This window comes from Carex rostrata, chromosome 33 (assembly GCF_964058835.1).
Source record: "Carex rostrata chromosome 33, lpCarRost1.2, whole genome shotgun sequence".
Lineage (NCBI taxonomy): Eukaryota > Viridiplantae > Streptophyta > Magnoliopsida > Poales > Cyperaceae > Carex > Carex rostrata.
Window position 1 is genome coordinate 100,088 of NC_135950.1, and position 22,596 is coordinate 122,683.

Here is a 22,596-nt window from a genome sequence, read left to right on the forward strand (position 1 = left end):
CAGAATCGGTTCTAAACTTAGAACCGATGCTGATAGTATCAGCATCGGTTTTAAGCTTAGAACCGATGCTGATAGTGCATGTGCTGTGCTTTCATTAGCTTTTAGTATCGGTTTTAGTGATAGAACCGATTCAGGTAAGTATTAGTATCGGTTGGTTAGTACACCCGATCCAGATAAGCCGATCCTGATTCCTGTTTTTCCACTAGTGGCTTCTTATAGTACTTTACCAATAAATCATAAATATACATCACAAAATTAGTAGCAACGCCACCACCAGCAAATGCTATATATTCCCTCGTCTCTACCAATGCGAGTATACGACTTCTCCTCTCAACCAAATTACAAGTGGACGAATCCTACACAAGAGGTGCTTCAGAGAATTCTTGTTTGAGCGCGCTCAAAGATGAACAAGAACGGGGCTAAGTGGCCATGCATGAAAAATGGAGTTTCTTCTATTAACGAAAATAATGTCGAGATTGACAGGATAAGTAGCTTGCATGATGATGTATTGACCCATATCCTCTCATTTCTGAGCACGAAAGAGGCTGTGCAGACCTGCATTTTGTCCAAAAGATGGAAAAACACATGGGCTACTGTGCCAGTTCTAGACATCAAACATAATGATTTCTTGGTATCCGGTCATGATTGTAGTGGAGACCATAATGAAGTATTAAGAATATCTGCAGCTAGGTTTAAGCGGTTCATGACCGGTTTTCTGGATAACCGAGCGCCAACAAACTTGGATAGAGTTTGTTGCGAGAGTCGTAATTTTGAAGTTGATGCCTCTATTGGATGGCTTGACCGTGTAGCGCTTCTTAGGCCACTACTTATGGATATCTTCATTTCTAGTACTAATTTGATATATATGCCTGATTTTGTTTTCTCCTGTTCAAACATGCAGCATCTTTCGATGACTGTCTGCACCGGCATCAATAATACCATCATTAGGCCTGTGTCAATAAATTTACCTTCTCTGAAATTTCTGGAGCTGACTTGGGTAAAGCTCCATGACGATTTTGCTCAAAAGCTTTTCATGGGTTGCCCTTCTCTTGAAAGGTTGAAACTACATTATTGTGATTTGTATTTCTCAGGTATTTGCTCTGAAGTGTTAAAGGAGTTGACTTTGGACGGTTGTTATATATGGGAGCAAATGCAAATTTCTTGCTCTGCTCTTATATCTTTGGACATGTTCATTAATCTCAAAGGGGTTGGCATTTCATTGAAGAACATGTCATCTGTTGTAGATTTTGTCATCAAATTATATGGGTATGTTAGTAATGATGTGCCGGTTCTGAATCTTTTTGGTGGTCTTTCAAACGTTACAAATTTAGAGCTTGAATTGACCATTGATGTGTTCAAGGTATAATATTTTGTCAACTCTATAAAATAAAAACTACAAAACTTTTTTTTTTGATTCAGAAAAATGTTCATTAATAATTGGTTCCTTTTTTTGCATACACATGAATTCAATGTATATATGATAAATTGTTAATGTCATGTTTCTAGGGTTATAGTTTGGGGGGTTACCTTTTATTGATGTTGATAAACAAAGTTTACTTGTTTATTATAGTTCCCACATTATCATTTACTTCTGACTGCTTGCAATTGATTTCATTTTATATACATGGTTCTACTTCACATATTAAATCAAGTTTTTTTCTTTGAATTATTGACACCAAAATAAACCCGCATATTGTAAACATCATTTGTGTGGGTGTGTGACTTGGTAACTTTGTTTGATGAAAGCCTGCATGTCCAGTTTACCTTCTATATATATGTAACATGTTCGGAATACAATGATGGTAATTCCCTGTAAAAATCACGTTGCTTGCTTGTTTTATAAATGAAGGATCAACTGGAGAAGGATATACGTAATGTTAGAAATTTCAACAATTTGAGGAAGCTTGCTGTGGAAGGAGCATGGGATATGAGCTATGACTTTTACCTGATAGCTTGTTTGCTTAAGCATTCTCCTAATTTAAAAGAGCTTAATTTGTTGCTCAATGAGGTAATCTCGCTCTTGCTCTCTCTCTGCCTCTCTATCTAATTAAGACTATTTATGTCTACCATTTAGTAAATTTATCCAAGGATAGCATTATGTATTAATATTTTGGTACAAAGAATGACTATTAGGTTTCTGTTCAATATAATGAACAATAATTAGTAGTGCCTGATTTCAGTACGTACAGATAGTTTTACACTTGTACATTCTGTTTCCATTTTGTTGCTCCGTACAAATGAATAACAATTGGGTTTTTGTTCAATGTATTGAATAATAGTTGGTAGTACACTTTTACAGTCTTCTTCTAAACTAGCATCCTGATTCTAACTTCATTTTTGTTAAATACTTCTATCATTCTGTCGTTATTTGGGACATATGAGTGAATTGCAACCTAAAAGAGGCTAATTCCTTCTTGTACCAGTCCGCTGAGGTTAAATGCCAGTCTAGTTGAACTCTTCTACGTACCGTATCAGACAAGTCCAGTAACAGTCTGAGTTGATGAAGCTACCAATTGTTTGAACATGATGATAAAATGTTAGCAAACTAATGATTTTCTTACCATTCTAACAGAGTCGAGGTCAAATACAAGAACCCCAAGGCGAGGTTTCAGGAGCTGTTTTGTTCCGGTATGAGTATCTTGAGACAGTTAAACTGGGTCGTAATTATGGGGCTAAATTGTCTAGCGAGATGGCCAATGCTATGATCAAGACTTTGGGCACATATGTCAAGAAAATAGGGAATGTGATCATAAATTAGTCTATTATATATTATCTTAGTTAGTTTGTCAAACATCACTCCTAATTAATGCCTGACAAGTTATGTTTGGGTATGGATTAATTTCTATGTTATTTTTTTTTAGAGCTGCTTTGTGTTTTATTTGTATTGAACCCTAAGAGTCTGCATTTTCATCCAGTGATGGCAGCGCGCGGTCTGCCATTGTTGATCAGATTGCACCTTGATTGGAGCTGACCAATCAAAATTGTTAAGCTATTCTGAAGTATTCTGAAATATTTAATTTTGCATCATATGTTGATATCAATAATGGCAGTGCTGCAATTACTGGAGTCGCATGTATAATACTATTTTCTTGGGTTGCTCTCCTTGTCGTATGGGTACCTCTTTCCACACTTCACCAATTATTTTTTGAATTTATTATAAAAATTTGTGTTTCTAATTAGATAGTTAAATAGTTTTCAAATGCTTTCATTTTTCTTGCCTCCATCATGTCTCCAATTTTAATTTTATAATAACAAAAAAATTCCAAAACTTATATGTCAAAAAAAATGTATATTATTTTCTCTATTTACACATAAAAAATAGCACTTTTTAATTTATATTTTTAAAATATGAATCAATAAGTTGAAATAATCAACACTCAGAAATTGTCCATAGGAGTGCATTTTTACAAGCTCTTGATAACTATCAAAACAAAGTTGAAACATCATAATTTTTAAGTTTGTGTAGAGAAAATGATATATAGATCGTATCTAATGGTTTTATTTTGACATTTAAAATTAAAATTTAAGTTATTAAAGTTTTTGAAAATAAAGACACAATAAAATGCAAAAAAATGAAGAACTTCCTTACAAGCTATCTTCCATTTAAAGTTTTTTTCAGCAAAAAAAAAAGGAGAAAAAAAAACTATATATGTTGTTCTTTAATTCAAGACTAATATATAATATAATTCGACATACCTGACACAATTAAATGATTCTAAATATAGCAACAGGATATATTAACTTACTGAAATTTTAATAAGCTCGATCTTTCAACATCCTCAATCCTCAATCATCTGAATAAGCTCGATCTTTCAACATCCTCAATCATCTTTTAAGTAATCTAATTAACAAACTAAAACTAGTTTTTTTACTTTAGTGCCTTAATTAATTAAAGGATTGAAAAATAAAAAATAAAAAGATAAAGAAAAACCAAAATAATATAAATCATGATCCTCATCATGCCACATTTCCTATGTGATAAGATTCTGCTGCCAATCTGCCACTCCTTCCCAATTCGCCGTTGCCTTCTTAAGAATATACTCAGCCCCTTTCACCTATTGACTATTGTCCACTAAATTGTGCACTTCAGCATCAACAGAGATTATTGAAGTGGTCCCTAGCCACAGCGACAAAAGGGAGACTCACAGTAGTGTTATAACTGGAGAGGAATGATACTTCTTTATAATATGTTAGTCTTTATAGGAATTGTACATTCTAGTAAATTCTTTGCCGTGTTTTCCTTTCCAGCTATTTAAGCTGAGTATTATGATTGAACAACTATGCGATTAATTAATTAATTCTCTTTCTATCTCCTAATTCTTCTCTCTAGATACCAAACTCTGAAATTGGATTTCGATACCTTGCAAGTTAATTGTTTTTATACCAAAAGAGAGATTCCCTGATCTTTCGTGGGTGTCCAATCGACAAAACGGCTGGTTTTGGTTTTGGTTTTGGTTTCGGTGCTCTTACCGAAATATTTTTTTGGGCCGAGTCTATATATTTACAGTTCTCATGGAGCCCATAATTACTTCTTTCTTTCTTTCTCTCTGTTTTTATTTATAACACAAAGTATAAAGTATGGTCAACTTGGATATTTGGATGTTACATGTGCCTATTATTCTCAGGTTGAGGTTGTGTATTCATGATAAATTACAAACCCAGCTGCCAAAACATTATTTATTAAGACGTGTTTTACTCGGGAACTTTACATCAACTAATCAAGATGAGTCGGTTAAGATCAAATATGAACTTTACATCAACTAATCAAGATTTTGTTTTTTGTTTTTTTTACCGTTTGAACTTTTGCTTTATATAAAGAACCAAAATGAACTTTTGATGTTGGAATTCAGTATTAAAAACCGGAGAGTTAAATGAACAAATCAAGACCTCATAATTTCACTTGTTATTCTTAAATTAGCAAGACAAGAATTGCATTGCTTCTCTCGTAAAAAGGAATCTATTTTTACTACTGCACGGAAAACAAAAGTTCCCTCATTTTTCTAATCAGCATAAATTTGTTGAAATGAACCTAATTCTTTCTTAATTTCTTCTCCGCCTAGCAACAATCTAATCTCATAAAGCAGCTGCTGTGGCTAACTACATCTACTAAATCGTTCACAGTACATCAGGCCTCTAAACTTTTGTAACAGCAAAACTCCTTACAAATTTGCCACTGGCAAATTAAGGACATTACAAAACAACAGGTACAGATATCACATCATCATTCATGTCTCACACATAATAATTTCTTCATCAATTGTCTTGATGTGATTACGCAAATTGTTCATCAGTCTATCAACCACCAAATCAGGCCGTTCCATTGGTTTTACAATCCTAAGGGTCTTAAGGTGCTCTCTCTGGAATAACACGTCTATTCTATTTCCCAATTCCTCTTGGCTTATCTCTTCTTCTGGATCATCTTCCTCCGGCTTCCATAATTGTAAGAAATTCAAATTATTCTAATAAGAAAGATGATCATCATATAGGTACTAGAGTGATAAGGCAAGGTTGGCTTTGCCACAATTTACTCATCAGCCAAAAAAGAAGGAAATCATTATATAACCAGACCATAACCATGTGGATATTATGAGATGTACCAATCATTAATCATTCTTTGATTAGAAAACTACACCAGGGTCGTTTATCAACGCCTCTTTTAAGGATTCTTAATAATGTTTGGAGCATTAATCCATGCTAATTGCTAAGCATGCAGAAAAAAAAAAGAGAGAGAGACTATAACCATGTGGGGAGAGATTACTTCACAGAGGTGAAAAGTGAGCTCTTCTAGAAAAGGAGAATGCTTGAGAAAACAAGCCACTAAATCAATGCCATAACTCAAATACCAGTTGAAAATTTCCAATGTCCGCAAGTATCTGAAGGTTGTGTTGCACTCAGAAATGTCCTTCTCCAATTTTACCTTTATATTAAGAAAGAGGCATAAATTTGAATGAATAAGCAAAAATTCATTTTAAACTGTCATTTATAACCCAGATTATGTCAACAAATAGAACATGATTAGCACCCACAAAAATAAAATTTTCCATATGAAGCAAGAATTTCCTTAGTTTCTTTTGTTTTCATAATTTATCCAGCTGACCAGCTGGCAACAGCTAGCAAAAGATGGTACGGAAACAAACAGCACATGGCAACAAACTAAATTATAATGACTATCTGCACGCATCTGTATTGTATAACTACTGTACATCATTATAAAAGAAATGTATTATTGGCTGAGAGGACACTGTTGCAATCCAAATAAATGCATGCGAGAAACTAATTTTTTTATTATTATTATGAGAAGAGAATTATACCTTGAACGAAGGACCCAAACCAAGACTCAGATGTGAAACATTTGAAAGGCTACTGATGAGGTTAAGATCACCATGATTATCGTTGAGATCTAAACTGATGTTAGCATATTTAAGGGATGTCATGTTCTTAAGTTCAAAGCCTTCCATTTCTTCATATGATTCAATGAAAAGAGAAGCAAGAGCAGGACAACAAATTCGAGTTCGCCTTGCTTGAGAGCAACGATAGATAGTCAATTCCTTCAGCACCTTAGATGAAATTTCGGTGATACGCAAACCACACCGTTGTAAAACCATAGTTTCAAGGACGGGGCATTTAGAGCAAAGATTTTGTGTAAATATATTATCATCATCGAGTGCTACACCCGTCAGATCTACAAATTTCAGAGCAGGTAGGTGTACTACTTCCGGCCTAATAAAAATAGGCAAACCAACAGCAGTCCACATAAACAACTTGAGTTTTTCTAGTTTTGTGCAAGAGAAAATAAATTCAGGGTAATCCAGCAGATCCACTCTATCTCTACCAACAATAACAACAGCCTTGCAAACCTCTAGCCCTACACAGTCATCAATAGAGACGCATGAAATTTTCGAATCATAGTTCCGAATAGCATTCTTGTATACAAACATGTCCAACTTTGCTGTCTTTAGCTTATCCAACACGCCAGACAGAAAATTGTTGAACTTATCATCCTCGAAACTCTCATCCACCCAATAATCAGCGATATTAAATTTTAGAACCGGCAGTAAAGTCCAAGCATGTCTCCATTGTTTGGAAAGAATGCATGTTTGAACAGCCTCTTTTGTACTCAGGAAGGACAGGATTTTGGCCAATATTTCAATGGGCAAGCTACTAAACCAGTCCATGGCGTGCTTCTCCTTCAAAGATAAAAAGAAAAAAAACAAAGCCCCCGAAATCTTTTCAATGATTTGCTCAAATTAAAGAAAAGGGTTCAGACAACATGTCGCTGCCAGCAACAAAACTTTAGTTGTGATTTTTTAAAGATTTGTTCTTTGAACTCTGTAAATACATGTAGAGATGATATATTGAGGCTACATATATATCTTATTTGAAATGCTCAATCTTAATTAATATTAAATAAAGAATAGGCAATGATAGGTTGCAAGATCAAGAAATGATGCAAATTTGCTAAGCCAAGGTCAATCCAATAATTGCACAGCTGACATCACTTTTGGCCGACAATCCAATACAAACCCCTCATGGAAAAGATAAATTAAAAATCCATTAAGAAAATGTGGGACTGACGAGAAGGGATGGCAGATTGGCACAAACAAGTATTTTAACCAAGGTCTAATTTGACTAAACTAAAATTTGAGTGATCGAAGCAAGAAATGAGAGGGAGTCGGACTCAATTTCAACAAGAAACTATTTTGAGGGATGAAGGAAGGAACTGAGAAAAACCTGAAGAGGTGGTGCACCGTGCACGGTAGGGCGAGATGGCTGCTAATTAGCGGAGACAGGGAGGCCTAAGGAAGAGAATTGATGAGAATTTCTCAAGAACCAGTGGAACTATGCATGGTAACGACAAATAAGAGATGGAAGTGTACAATTGGAACAAATTATTATTTCCTTCGATAATGACTTTCCAAACAAGGGTCTGTCTTTTAAAGTTTTATAGATGGTACTGTTACAAAAGAAACAATCTTAATTAACTCACTAAAACTCTACAATTAATTTACGAAGTGACACGTAAGCAATGTGCTGGACAAACTCCGCTTCTACTCTCCATTTGACAGTTTCTGCTCTCTATTTCTGTACTTTCTTCTACTCTCCATTTCTATATGTTGGGCCTTTCTTTCCATTTCCAACAGTTGGGCCCTTATTCATTGGTACTAATTATCATTTTCATCATTTATCAATTTTTCTGTTACAGTTTAGCATCCAGATCTTCATCTAGTTCTCCAGCCACGCTTCTACACTATTTTGAAAAGCAAAATAAATTCACAAGATAACCAAAAACTATACGAGTGAGGCTTTGGTAATATGCATATTACACAGTGGCCCGCGCTATGGACTCATATATCCTCCATTTTAAGATCTAAAGATTCGATATGAATAGTTCAACATATCATATGAAAATTTTACTTGTAGACCAAAATTTACATTTTTTTAAATTTTTTTTACTATTTTTTTATAGGTAGAAATCACTTGATTAGAAAATTCTGGACGATTCAAAATCAGTTATTTTCTATTTATTTTAAAAAAATAGTAAAAGAATTCTAAAAAATATAAAATTTAATATTCAAGTATATTTTCACATAGAGGTCATGTTTAATGGTTTATATTGACTATTTTAATTTTCAAAATAGAGATATGGATGCATATCACTGATCGATCCGAAATATGCATATAACCATAGCCTCACTCAAAATATAATACACCTTGTGATAAGACAAATTCAAAATGGTATTAGTCTCGAGAAAATTAGATATTAGTAATTTTCAATTTCCATCGGTCTTCTAAAGGGAGCGAAAGAAAGCTTGGGCGATTCAAAAAAATCTAAGGTTTTTCAACCGTCGCCTCCCCTCACCTCCTCTCTTTATTGGACTCCACTATTTTCATTTTTTGTAGTCTTTCTTTTGAAGCAACACCTCTCCTCTCTCGATTCTACCTTCTCGAGTGTAGAGGAGAATGAGGAAGAGGGGAGGAATCGGAGCCGGACAGAGTTGATCGGAGCCGAGAGTGCGGTATCGTCAGAGTTCGAAGCATAGAGTTCTCATCTCGATTAAAGTGCAACAGTGAGTAGATTTGATTGTCGTCGGAGCGCTGCGACAGTTGAAGAAACGAATCCAATCGTAGAGCGAGATGGCGATTAAAGTACTAGGGAGATCAACATTGCGATTAAAGTACTAGGGAGATAGCAACAGTCGAAGAAGCGGATTCATTTATGGAGCGAGATGATGATTAAAGTATTAGAGTTATTATGAGAGGATTGGTACACTATATTAGTTTAGAGGATTTCATGAGAATAAAATAATAGATTTAGAAATTACGGTCATTTTACTCATTGTAAATGTCAAAAATAATAATAATAGAACTGTTAAAAATTAATAAAACAACTCAAGAACACAAGACTCCCGTGAATCTCCCTTCCCTCCCTTATTTTTTATTTCTTTTCTTTCTTGATTGAATTACACAGCTCTTACATGCCTATTTATCAATTCAGAAATATTTTGTATATCATGCTAAACATGGAAACCAATCCTTAGAATTAATCACAAATAATCAAATACTATTTATTGCCTATTTCATTATATATGATTGATATCCTTCAATTTCTTTTTTCCTTCTTTTGATTAGATATAGATCTTTTAAAGGATTTGGCTTGATCTCCAAGTTATGCTAGAACCGAGTGTAATCTTAACAATAAATATGTTTTTTATCGATTGAATTGTTAGTACACAATTAAAGCTACTAATCTTCCAAAAAAAATCATTTTCTATTAATTCAGTTTTTTGTTGAAGTTTGGTGTTTCGATATAAGGGTTCTAATAAAAGTTGCCTGAAAACATGTTTTATTTTCTTAATTACATTATGAAATCAGACCACGAAAGCACAATTAAACATACCAGATATCGGCCATGGGGCACAAGGTCAAGTCATAAATTATAAACCCTAAACCCTAAACTGTTGGACTCCTTAATTAAGCCAACATTTACAATTACTTAAGAGAAAGATGAAGCAAATATCATACATGTTATATATCACCCCTGATGTATAGCCCTAGGACAAGCTGTTGAACTCCTTCCTACAAGCTCCAACAGTAAAATTTAATTGATGCAAAATAGTATTAGAATTCAATGTAGGCATAGTTAAAAAATAAAAAAACAGAATTCATGGATGTCACTTATGCCAAGATGTCGGATTGGAGACAACTGACCATATACTTTTCACGTGCTCCTACTCGGTGTGCAGGGAACTGCTATGTGGTAACCCAAGCACAACTAGGTTCTCATTGGCGACATGGTGGGCTGCAAGAGCGGGTATGGAACCGGCATGGAAGAAATTGTGGGATTCTATTTGGACATCAGGATATTGGGTGCTCTGGAAAGAACGAAACCAGAGGCTGTTTACAACCCAGAAGAGGGTGCGCAAATCGGTACCGGGCCAGAGAAAAGGCGAAATACTGGTGCCAAATTCTATCTAGGTCGGTACCAAGGAATCCGGACTGAGCATGTGATCTTACATTTTTTGCAACGGTCCAGTTAAGGTTTCTTTTAGAAAAGGCTGTCAGGTGGGGTCCGAAAAACAGAATTGGAGGGGTCAATGTTAGGCTGTTAGCAGTAAACGGAGTAGTCCAGTTTAGGAAATAAAGAGTTTGTTTAGGAGAGTAGGGAGATCTCCATTTACTTCTATTTTTTAGTTTGTTACGATAAATAAATAGTTTGTTAGTCTGACGTATCATCTGGAGAGTTAATCTCATGATTCGATCAGCAAGACTTATAATTTCTTTCCTTTATAGCTTCGCCTATAATAGGCATCCACTGTAACCGATTACGGTATGAAATAGAATAAGAATTTTCTGGTTTCTCTCTTTCGTTCTACTTCACTGTTCTTGTATCGAAGATCTGATTTCTTTGAAATTAGTTCAAATTGTTTGAGTGTTTGTGAAATTCCTCTTCTCTCTGACCTTTGCCTGATCAAGGTCGTAGCATTTTTTTGTTTTGTTTAGTGTAGTTTGCGATGTAAATAGTTCTATATAGTGAGGTGTTTCTTTGTAAATAACTTTCTTATCTAACTGAAAATTGGCTGTGTTCTCACAGTCCTAAAAAAAAAACTATTGAGGTTAGAATTCAGTCTTAAAAACCAGAGAGTTGAACGAACAAATCAAGACCTCATAATTTCACTTGTTATTCTTAAATTAGCAAGACAAGAATTAGCAATTGCTTTCCAATATCACAATCTTGCGCATAGAAAGAATTAAACAAGTATAAAATTAATCAGAATTAAACAAATTGGATTAAATAGGGAAAATATTTGGGCCCCACAAGATCATTTTGTCAATAAAGTTTGATGTTTTCAAAAAGCAAGTCATTTATAAAATTTCGCAAAATATTACCTCCAATGATAGTATTGATTCGACCATAAATTGCATTTTCTGTCTCTGCTTCAGAATGTACGCACAAATTTCAGCAAGTCGCTAATAGACTGGAAAACTTTTTGGTTGAAATTAAGTTCGTTACAGTTGAAAAACTCAGAAAAAGAATGGGCAAAGGTTTTCAGCTATGTTTTGCTCATTATTCTTAAATTAACAAGACAAGAATCAAAATTACTATTTTACATTGCTTCTCTCGGAAAAAGGAAGCTATTTTTACTACTACACAGGAAACAAAGTTCCGCCATTTTTTTAATCAGCATAAGTTTGTTGAAATGAACCTAATTCTTTATTAATTTCTTCTCCTCCTAGCAAGAATCTAATTTCATAAATCATTCACAGTACATTAGGCCTCAAACTTTTGGAACAGCAAAAACTCCTTACAAATTTGTCACCAGCAAATTGAGGACATACAAACAAATCAATTTCTTCAGATAACATCAGATAACAATTTCTTCACCAATTGTCTTGATGTGAGTACGCAATTTGTTGATCAATGTATCAACAACCATATCAGGCCGTGATATTGGTTTTACAATCCTAAGCGTCTTAAGGTACTCTCTTCTATTTCCCAATTCCTCCTGGCTTATCTCTTCTTTTGGATCACCTTCCTCCTCCTTCCATAATTGTAAAAAAAAAGTTCATATTAGACTAATAAGATAGGTAATTGTCATATAGGTACCAGCTGATTCATAAGAGCTCTGGCCTTGCTTAATATATAAAGAGTTTATAAATAAATTGTTATTAACTAGAGTGATAAGGCAAGGTTGGCTTTGGTTACAATTTACTCATCAGCCAAAACAGAAGCAAATCATTAATATAACCATGTGGATGTTATCAGACGTACCAATCAATAGTCATTCTTTGATTAGAAAAGTACACAAGGGTTGTTTAGCAACGCCTCTTTTAAGGTTTCTTAATGATGTTTGGACTTTGGAGCCTTAATCCATGCTAAGCATGCAGAAAAAATAAAAAGACTTAGACTATAACCATGTGGGGAGAGATTACTTCACAGAGGTGAAAAGTGAGCTCTTCTAGAAAAGGAGAATGCTTCAGAAAACAAGCCAACAAATCAATATCATAACTCAAATACCAGTAGGAAATTCCCAAAGTCCGCAAGTTTCTGAAGGTTGTGCTGCACTCAGAAATGTCCTTCTCCAATTTGACCTTTATATTAAGAAAGAGGCATAAATTTGAATGAATAAGCAAAAATCCATTTTAAACTGTCATTTATAACACAGATTATGTCAACAAATAGATCAACATGATTAGCACCCACCAACATAAAATTTTCCATATGAAGCAAGAATTTCCTTAGTTCCTTTTGTTTTCATGATTTATCCAGCTGGCAACAGCTAGCAAAAGATGGTACAGAAACAAACAGCACATGGCAACAAACTAAATTATAACGACTATCTGCACGCATCTGTATTGTATAACTACTGTCATCATTATAAAAGAAATGTATTTCTGTATGAGAGGACACTGCTGCGATCCCAATAAATTCATGTGAGAAACTAATTTTTTTTTACTATTATTATGGGAAGAGAAGTATACCTTGAACGAAGGACCCAAACAAAGACTCGGATGTGAAACATTTGAAAGGTTACTGACGAGGTTAAGATCACCATGATTATCGTCCAGATCTAAACCGATGTTAGCATATTTAAGGGATGTCATGTTCTTAAGTTCAAAGCCTTCCATTTCTTCATATGATTCAATGACAAGAGAAGCAAGAGAGGGACAAGAAATTCGAGTTTGCCTTGATTGAGAGCATAAAAAGATAGTCAATTCCTTCAACGCCTTCGATGAAATTTCGGTGATATCCAAATCACACAGTCGTAAAGCCATAGTTTCAAGGACAGGGCATTTAGAGCAAAGATTTTGTGTAAATATATCATCATCATTGAGTGCTACGCCCGTCAGATTTACAAATTTCAGAGCAGGTAGGTGTACTAATTCCGGCCTAATAAAAATAGGCCAACAACCAGAATGCTCCATACGCAACTCGAGATTTTCTAGTTTTGTGGAAGTGAAAATAAATTCCGGCAAATCCAGCAGATCCTCTCTATCTCTACCAACAACAACAACAGCCTTCCGAGGCTGTAGCCCTACACGGTCAATAGAGGCGCATGAAATTTTCGAATCATAGTTCATAATAGCATTAGTGTATTCAAACATATCCAACTTTCCTGGCTTTCGATTATCCAACACACCAGACAGAAAATTGTTGAACTTATCATCCTCGAAACTCTCATCCACCCAAAAATCAGCAACATTAAATTTTAGAACCGGAAGAAAAGTCCAAGCATCTCTCCATTGTTTGGAAAGAATACATGTTTGAACAGCCTCTTTTGTACTCAGGAAGGACAGGATGTTGGGCAATAGTTCATCGGGCAAGCTACTAAACCAGTCCATGGTGTTCTTCTCCTTCAATGTTAAAAAAAGAAAACAAAGCCCCCGAAATCTTTTCAATGATTTGCTCAAATTAAAGAAAAGGGTTCAGAGACCATGACGCTGCCAGCAACAAAACTTTAGTTGTGGTGTTTTAAAGATTTGTTCTTTGAACTCTGTAATATTGCAAATACATATAGAGATGATTTATTGAGGCTACACATCTTAATTGAATAAATGAAATAGTCAATCTTAATTAATATTTGAAGTTAAATAAACAATAGGCAATGCTAGGTTGCAAGATCAAGAAATGATGCAAATTTGCTAAACCAAGGCCAATCCAATAATTGCACAGCTGAGGAACTATTTGACAGTCCAATACAAAGCCCTCATGGAAAAGATAAATTAAAAATCGATAAAGAAAATGTGGGACTGATGAGAAGGGTTGGCGGAAACAAGATTTTTATTTTAACCAAGGTCTAATATAACTAAACTAATATTGAGTGGACGAGGCAAGAATTGAGGGATGAAGGAATTGAGAAAAACCTGAAGAGGTGGTGCACGGTCGCATGGATGAAGGCGAGATGGCTGTTGCGCGGAGAGACTAGAGAGGCGAGGCCTAAGGAAGAGAAATGCGAGAAGATTCTGTAGTGAGGGAGGCTTTGTGGACTGAACTGAGATTCTAAAGAATCGATGAGAATTTCTTAAGAACTATTGGAACTAATTATTGTATCCTTCTTTAATGACTTTCCATATAAGGGTCTGTTACAAAAGAAACAATCTTAATTCACTAATTAAAACTCTACAATTCATTTGGCAAAAATAAAAAAAAATAAAAAAAACCTCTACAATTAACTTACGACGTGACACGTAAGTAATGTGCTGGACAAACTTCCCTGATCTGGCCAAAATCTTTTCTGCTCTCCATTTCTACCTATTGGGCCCTTCTCTCAGTTCTTTCCTGTATAAATCTACAATTTTGGTATTAAATTCTCAGTCAGTTTTATTTATACGGGATCCTTCTTTAAATTTGTTTGTTTTAATATTTCGCTGCCCATGCTCCTTTTACGGATGAGTATAATATCTGTGCAAAAATAAAAGCTAACAACCTTATATCTCTCAAGCTGATTTATACTAAAATGAAAAAAGGACAGAAAATGTGGGACTGATGAGAAAGGGATGATTCCAGTAAAAATAAAATAGAAAGGTGATCCTCAATTAATTATAAACAGTTATCAACAAGGAAGCTTACGAATGTATAAAACAATATCGCTTGTTCAATAATGATTTATTGAAGAATAACAGACGAGATGAGAAGCCTACCAAGAATAGAAACTAACTGCAATATTTGAATATTGGAGTTATCTTCTTACTTAATTGAAACTAGACATCCGAAAAAAAAGCAAGCTCAACTTCACTAACTACAATACTTGAATCAGCAAAGTAAATATTCTACCAATAAATCTTAGCAAAGAAAATATTCTACTAAATATTCAGTATCAGCCTACAAAAATTTGATTCCTCTTCTTCATTCGGTCATACCAAATGTGCACAACTAACGGCTACAGCAGTACAACTTGATAATACATCACCATTGCATACAACAAACAAAGCATAACATAACATTCAACAATGGAAATGAACATTTGTATGTAAATCTAACACGTAAATAAGCATCATTTATCCAAATCAGTGGATGACAGGCTTTAGGGGATGCGCTCTCACCTTTGACAGGTCCAGGTTTGCATCCAGATCTTCATCTAGTTCTCCAACCACGCTTCTACACAATTTTAAAAAGCAAAATAAATTCACAAGATAACAAAAAAATATAAAAGTGAGGCTTTGGTAATATGCATATTACACAATGACTCGCGCTATGGACTCATATATCCTCCATTTTAAGACCAAACAATTGATCTGAACCATTCAACATAATATTCGTATGAAAATGTACTTGCAGACCAAAATTTACATTTTTTTTAAGTTTTTTACTATTTTTTTAGATAGGTAAAAATCACTTGATTTGAAAATTCTGGACCATTCAAAATCAGTGATTTTCTACCTATCTAAAAAAAAATCCTAAAAAATGTAAAATTTGGTCTCAAGTATATTTTTCAAATGGAGATCATGTTTAGTGTTTCAGATTGACTATTTAAACTTTGAAAATAGAGATATGGATGCATATTACAGATCGATCCATAATATGCATATAACCATAGCCTCACTCAAAATATAATATACCTTGTGATAAGGTACAAATTCAAAATGATAGTAGTCTCGAGAAAATAGATATTAGTAATTTTTATTTTCCATTAATTGGGTTTTTTATTGAAGTTTGGTGCTTCATTACAAGGGTTCTAATAAAAGTTGCCCAAAAACATGTTTAATTTTCTTAATTAGATTATGATATTAGACCACAAAAGCACAATTGATCATACCAGATATCGGCCCTGGGGCACAAAGTCACGTTATATTGTATAAGCCCTAAACCTTAAATTGCTGAACTCCTTGAGCCAACATTTACAATTACTTAAGAGAAAGATGAAGCAAATATCATACATGTTATCACCCCTGATGATGTATAACCCTAGGACAAGCTGTTGAACTCCTTCCTACATGCTCAAACAGTAAAATTTAATGGAAGCAAAATAGTATTACAATTTAATGTAGGCATAGTTATAACAAAAACAGAATTCCCTAAATTACCGAACTATTCACTAGCAATTTCACCATAAAAGATAGCTAAGAATTTTAAATCTAACTTCCCGTATGCATCCAACAGGTGATAAATTGCCTACAACAAATTTAAGGTATGACAAAGGAAACAGGAAAAGTGCCACTTAGCATACTGTTAATTTTTTTTTTCTATAAAGATAATTCTTTAATGGCAGTTATTTGAATTACTTATCATTTAATAATGGAAAATGAAGAGGCAGAAGAGAATGAGATTTTTCGAAAGAGACAAAGAAAAAAGATTCTCAATTGAAATATCCAACTTTTCAGAAAGAAAATTACTTCTGAGAAGAATTACTATCCATTATCTAACCAAACACAAAAAAATAACAAATTATCGTCTCTGTTTCTGCTCATATCTATGCTTTTCCAACCAAAAATTTTATAGGTAGCATACCTTTGTTGAGTAGACCCTCTCATGCGACTCGTCCAATATTATATTTGTAGCTTGATCAAAACCTTTTAGCACTCCCTAAGCAGAAAAAGGACAAACATATGAATTATTATTAATTAAAATTTAAAAACATATAAGAACAAGGCTGAATGCCTAATAGTAAAAAGGGCAGTTTAGTTCAACAAATTTGACAAAATCTGATATTTTAGAGACATTACAACAACAACAACAAAGCCTTTAGAGACATTATTTAGCATAAAATTACTTTTTGTCCGGCAGCTGTTCAAAAGATGTAATTATGTTTATGCTTTCAATTGTTATTGTGTGTAGTAAAAAGCTTCCATTAAATTATTTTTTTACAACATCCAACCAATTTCATGGGAAAATTGGTCCGCAAAAAGAAAATATCCATACCCTGCAATAAGATATAAATGAAACAGGTAGGCATCCAGACAATAAAGTTTCAAAAGGACATGTGCAAATATATAAGTGGTGATAAATTCCAAGCTTTAACAATGTCACACATCCATAATAATATACAGTTATATTATATAAAGTTCTTAGCTCTTACCACAATATTGCGCCCATCATTTGTTATGACAGATATCACATCTGCACATGAAAGAAAACAATGCAACATCCTTGAAACATAGATTGGGCATTTGTAACACAAGCATATTCTTAATTTACTTTCATTTTAATTAAATAGTCCAGCATGGTATCACTGTGAAACAGAATGTACTGTTCAAAGATAGGGCCTAAAGGATTAAACCAGCACCTAACAACAAAATTGGGGAGAACAGGCAAAGTACCAGAAAGTATCAGATGAAATTAAAAAAATCTTAATTTGAAACAGACAGTGGCAAGTTACAAGATATCTAAAACAGGAAAAGGTTAGGTCAAATTACAAAAGGGATTACTCACTGTCAACAAGTGTTTCGAGCCCAATACCAGTAGACATTGAAGGAGACACAGAAATACTGCTCAGTTATCACCTGATCCAATCAACTATTCTTTGTTCACTGCAATCTCAGAGAGAAAATCCAACAAAATTTAGCATTTTAGCACAAATAATACAGATAAATAAAAAGAAATAAAACAATTCCCACAACAACAATAACAGAAAATATTGTCTGTTTGTTTGTTTGTAAGATAGCAAGCAATAGTTCATTGTTGCTACCATGGTTTGGAAAATCTATCGGCTGCACACGATCCGATTACTGGGCGATTTTCCAAACCAACTGTGCCGTGTTTTGGGTAAACGCTTGGAAGAGGCTCACCGTCCGAGTTACGCCGACCGATTCTTCTTCTTCTTCTTCTTCTTCTTCTTCTTCTTCTTCTTCTTCTTCTCTTCTTCTTCTTCTTCTTCGAGTTTGATTCTTCAAAGCTGGATGTGACTGATGCTTGGGGTTTGTGGGAACTGGGAAGTAGGTTTCGAATTAGGAGGAGGAAGAAGAAGATGGGCCTGTCGGGTGGGGTCCGTCTGTGGTTGATACACAGGCGGCTCAGGAAACAAGCAATTTTTTGGGCCGTTTTACACTCAAATTATAATAGAAATGATTAAATAAATTTGAAGTTTTTTTTTTGGGCCGTTGAAATTTCTTTTTACTATTCAGAAATTAAAAAAAAAAAAAAAAAAGGATTTTTTATACATTTCAAAAGTTAATTTCTGTCGTAGATGAGTAAATAGGAATTCTTATGTTTACCAAAATTGTGTTTAATAATTTCATTAAAAATAAATTTATATTTATAAAATTATTATAATCTCTAGCATTGCAAATGAAATTTTCACAAAATATTCAAAACTAGAATGAAAAGAGAGGGGAGATAGAGCGGCCATTTTTATTAATATTCTTAAAAAAATAGAAAATTTTAAAAATGCCCCTCTCTCTAATTTTTTTTCATACATGCCCTGACCGCCTGGGCCTGGGGCGGCCCAAAACAGCTAGTGAGGCGCCCCAGGGCCCGGCGGCCCATACCTTAAGTGAGGCGCCACCCCCTGGGGCGCCCCACTAGTCCTGTGATTTAAACGCATTTTCTGCCTCTGTCACTTCCCGATCTCAGACCTTCTCTGGAGGCGATAACTGGGGAAAATAGGTATGTTTTCTTAATTATAATAATTAGTAATTATAATTATAATAATTAGTAATTATAATTATAATAATTAGTAATTACTGTTCCAAATTTACTGTTGCACTTACTGTAGCGTACTGTACATTACTGTTGACATTTACTGTAGCGTACTGTACATTTACTGTTGACCTGTACTGTATCGTACTGTACATTATTGTTGGTATTTACTGCAGCGTACTGTACAATTACTGTAGCAATTGCTGTACACCTACTGTAGAAAAATTGTAATTTTTTTTAATTTTGTTTATTTATTTTTCAATTAGTCATTTATTAATGTACCCATTATTATGTCATGTAATACTTGTAAATTTTTTTTTTAAAATGTAGTTTGTTAAAGAAGAGATGTTAGTTGCACTGTACGTCGGCGGCAAGCTAGAAAGGGATGAAGATGGCGTGCATTACACGAAAGAAGTCGCATTTGGCTTCGAGATTAATGAAAATACCACATTTGAGGAACTGAAGCAGCTAATATACGAAAAGACATCTGTAAACCCCAACAGGTATGAAATAGAGTTGGCTACACGGATTGACAACTCACGTGGGGGGGGGGGTAGACCTTACTTTGTTAAGTTTCCAATAACAGATGCCAATTTGTGGAGAGTTGTGTATACTCAATTTGTAGCTTGTGGGGTCCCGGTAATGGACATATATTCGAAGAGGGTTCCCCGCACGAGGGCTGGACCTTCAAGTTCGGCTGGGGCTGGACCTTCAGGTTATGACAACCAGGGGTACCATCAGCACTCCCCTTATGACCACCAGGAGTACCACCAGCAATCCCCTTATGACAACCAGGGGTACCACCAGGAGTATCACAGCCCCGGTAATGACAACCAGGGGTACCACAACTCCCCAGAAAATACTGAAGAGTTACCACTACCACCCAGACAGACACCCATAATCCCTAGATTTCCAACTATGCCAGAGTCAGGACCGGTACCCGTTAATCGAAATGATGTTGATGTTGATGTTGATGCTATTGATGCCGTACCAGAAAGAGAAATGGAAACGGGGGATGAATACCAAGGGGTTTGGGAAGATGATGACTTATCAGATGGTGATGCAAATGTAGCAGGGTTGTCCAGGGCAGAAAAATTCCCGATTAGAGGTCGGGGGAATAAGCATCCGGTTGCCACATTCAACGACACCACAGCTTTCGAAGAGGCAGACATTAGTTTCTTTGGTCCTCGTGTTGTATACAACAAAGAACTTGCCGCAGGGCAAGTTTATACCAGCGTAGACGAGCTTGTAAAGAAAATATATGAGACTCATGTTCACGGCAACTGGGAATGTATAATACACAAAAGGGACCGAACAAGGTTAGTTGTGCTTTGTTCAACTCACCCGCACTGCGAGTTCCGCCTTTTTGCAACCCCTGCGGGTTCAGGGGAAGCATGGATGATTAAGAAGTGCGAACCACCTCATACATGCAAGTCTGCGTCCACAAGGACAGACCATTCAAATCTGACAGCATCACTAATTGCCGATGCAATTGAGGAGGACATTAAGTTGGATCCATCGATGAGCATCAAGGCGGTGGCTATGACCGTCAGACACAAATACAAATATGTGCGATGGCATGGCCCTTTTTTTGATAAAGACGGTGTACTAATAGAGGGAGCTAAACAATTCAAGGGCATAGCATGGGCTTTTGGTCCTTGTATCCAGGCTGTGCCATACATCAGACCTGTTATCAGCATTGATGCATGCTTCATGTCTGGCCGTTACGAGGGGAGACTACTCATAGCATGCGCATATGATGCTGAGAACCAGCTGTTGCCTTTGGCGTTTGCAATTGTTCGTAAAGAGGACGGCGAGAACTGGGGATTCTTTATGCAGTTTTTAAGAAGACGGGTGATTGGGGAAGGGAAGTTTTTCTGTGTGATATCAGACCAGCACAAAGGAATAAAATATGTTTTTGATCGTGAAGATTACGGTTGGTCAACACGTACTGGCCAGTGTGTGCACAGGTTGTGTATGCAACACGTTGCGGAGAACCTTTCCAAGGCAACCGGAGGCGACACGTGGGTTACTGATACATTTAGATGGAATTGCAGAAAGAAAAAGCCGAGAAGGGTGGTAGAGATGACTAGCAGTTTTGCAAGGGTACATGCATTTCAATTGTTTACATATATTATTGTACTTTAAGAAAACAATTTTTTTTTACTACAATTGTTTACTTACATTATTCTATTTCCTTATTTTCTATGTAGTACATGCCAAAGGCAAATCTCTACTTAATGAAGGTGGGGAAAAATAATCCCCGAGATGTCAACGAAGATCCAGCATACGAGAAAATATATCAATCCCGGGATGGAGGTTGGCGTTGGGGAATTATGACCACCAACGGATCCGAGTCGCTGAATGCAGTATTCAAGCAGAGCCGGATGTTGCCTGTGGCTGCAGTTGTAGAGGACACATTCTACAAGTTAAATGCCTGGTTTCAGGAACGGCGTGCTAAGGCCGCAGAATTAATAAGGATGAACCAGTCATTTTCAACAAGGGTGGAGGAGAAACTAAGACGACACAGAGACAAAGGTGCAACCATGACCGTGATCCCGATGGGTAACGATGGAACAGAATTCGAAGTGCAAAATCCAAATGAGTACGTTCCTACCACCCGTAAACCAGACGGCACTATGGCGTTTGTCAAGAGGGCTTGCAAGTACGTGGTTAAATTCGGAGATGCCAGGGCGGTAACCTGTACATGCCAAGGACCCCAGCTAAGTCACATACCCTGCAGTCACGTGATGGCGGTATGCCGAGTGAGGAACTACTGTGAGGATCACTATGTTGCTGACATGTACCGTACCGATTACCTTGCTTCCACTTGGGGTGGATCTTTCCATTCTTATCCTGATCAGCATGAGTGGCCTACATATGTCGGAGATAGAATATTACCTTCAGAAGGATGGATAAGAAAGGGAAGGAGGAGACACAAGCGTATTGTAATGACCATGGACGAGATGGGTGGTAGGCGACCGTCGGGAAATCGGGCTCGCCGTTCTGTTTCCGACAGGCGCAGGGCAGGTACGTAGAATTGTACAAAATTTATTTATGCTTTAATTATATTACTAACTGAATTGCATTGTTACATTTAGATGCAATAAACGAACACAACGAAAGAGAAAATGCCAGAGTTGTCGCTGAAGCAACCGGTAGAACACAACCCCCTCCTCCTGTAAGCCAATCATCTAGTAGCCAAGCCTCTACAAGTAATGCCGCACCTGCCACTGGTACCAGAAGAACTAGTCGTTTGTTAGGTTTATTCAGACGTGGTGGCAGATAAACTTGCTATTTTGCTTATGCGAATTGATTTATTTGGTATATGTGTATGTGTATGTGTATGTGTGTATGTATATGTATATGTATGTGTATGTGTATGTGTATGTGTATGTGTATGTGTATGTGTATGTGTATGTGTATGTGTATGTGTATGTGTATGTGTATGTGTGAGTTTTTTTGTATGTGTATGTGTATATATGTATGTGTATATGTGTATGTGTATGTGCATGTGTGTA

At 35.6% G+C, this 22,596-nt stretch overlaps 4 protein-coding genes across 4 annotated transcripts; 2 read left to right on the top strand and 2 right to left on the bottom strand.

Annotated features, from left to right (window-relative positions):
* The first annotated feature begins 403 nt into the window (after positions 1–403).
* Positions 404–1,366, top strand: LOC144548312 (F-box/FBD/LRR-repeat protein At1g16930-like). The gene has a single exon (XM_078296988.1). The coding sequence runs from the start codon at positions 404–406 to the stop codon at positions 1,364–1,366; it is 963 nt and encodes a 320-aa protein (XP_078153114.1).
* Positions 1,367–4,953: 3,587 nt separating this feature from the next.
* LOC144548561 (F-box/LRR-repeat protein At3g26922-like) lies at positions 4,954–14,377 on the bottom strand. Its single transcript, XM_078297267.1, has 5 exons — positions 14,365–14,377; positions 13,519–13,854; positions 6,312–6,848; positions 5,759–5,917; positions 4,954–5,429 (listed from the first exon to the last, which is right to left on the bottom strand). Exons 2-5 carry the CDS (start codon positions 13,840–13,842, stop codon positions 5,226–5,228), a joined length of 1,224 nt encoding a protein of 407 aa, XP_078153393.1. The 5' UTR covers positions 13,843–13,854; positions 14,365–14,377; the 3' UTR covers positions 4,954–5,225.
* An 831-nt stretch (positions 14,378–15,208) lies between these two features.
* LSM8 (Small nuclear ribonucleoprotein family protein) lies at positions 15,209–18,438 on the bottom strand. Its single transcript, XM_078297269.1, has 7 exons — positions 18,297–18,438; positions 18,226–18,246; positions 17,870–17,967; positions 17,517–17,557; positions 16,949–17,023; positions 16,378–16,430; positions 15,209–15,598 (listed from the first exon to the last, which is right to left on the bottom strand). The coding sequence occupies exons 3-7, from the start codon at positions 17,904–17,906 to the stop codon at positions 15,508–15,510; spliced, it is 297 nt and encodes a 98-aa protein (XP_078153395.1). The 5' UTR covers positions 17,907–17,967; positions 18,226–18,246; positions 18,297–18,438; the 3' UTR covers positions 15,209–15,507.
* Positions 18,439–20,788: 2,350 nt separating this feature from the next.
* On the top strand, positions 20,789–22,420 carry LOC144548313 (uncharacterized). The gene is made up of 3 exons (XM_078296989.1): positions 20,789–21,181; positions 21,289–22,105; positions 22,177–22,420. Exons 1-3 carry the CDS (start codon positions 20,789–20,791, stop codon positions 22,362–22,364), a joined length of 1,398 nt encoding a protein of 465 aa, XP_078153115.1. The 3' UTR covers positions 22,365–22,420.
* Positions 22,421–22,596: the final 176 nt, after the last annotated feature.

Bases quoted from the DNA above. Each gene is read 5' to 3' on its own strand.
- LOC144548312 (XM_078296988.1), top strand. From the start codon at position 404: ATGAACAAGAACGGGGCTAAGTGGCCATGCATGAAAAATGGAGTTTCT.
- LOC144548561 (XM_078297267.1), bottom strand. From the start codon at position 13,842: ATGGACTGGTTTAGTAGCTTGCCCGATGAACTATTGCCCAACATCCTG. The intron at 6,849-13,518 runs GCTGTTGTTGTT...GAGGTTTGCAAG, and splicing joins TAGGGCTACAGCCTCGGAAG to GCTGTTGTTATTGTTGGTAG. The intron at 5,430-5,758 runs GTAATCTCTCCC...CAATTATGGAAG, and splicing joins TCACTTTTCACCTCTGTGAA to CCGGAGGAAGATGATCCAGA.
- LSM8 (XM_078297269.1), bottom strand. From the start codon at position 17,906: ATGTCTACTGGTATTGGGCTCGAAACACTTGTTGACA. The intron at 17,558-17,869 runs GTGAGTAATCCC...TTTCATGTGCAG, and splicing joins GCTCGAAACACTTGTTGACA to ATGTGATATCTGTCATAACA. The intron at 17,024-17,516 runs GTAAGAGCTAAG...TTTTCTGCTTAG, and splicing joins ATGATGGGCGCAATATTGTG to GGAGTGCTAAAAGGTTTTGA.
- LOC144548313 (XM_078296989.1), top strand. From the start codon at position 20,789: ATGTCTGGCCGTTACGAGGGGAGACTACTCATAGCATGCGCATATGAT. The intron at 21,182-21,288 runs GTACATGCATTT...TTTTCTATGTAG, and splicing joins TGACTAGCAGTTTTGCAAGG to TACATGCCAAAGGCAAATCT. The intron at 22,106-22,176 runs GTACGTAGAATT...TGTTACATTTAG, and splicing joins TTCCGACAGGCGCAGGGCAG to ATGCAATAAACGAACACAAC.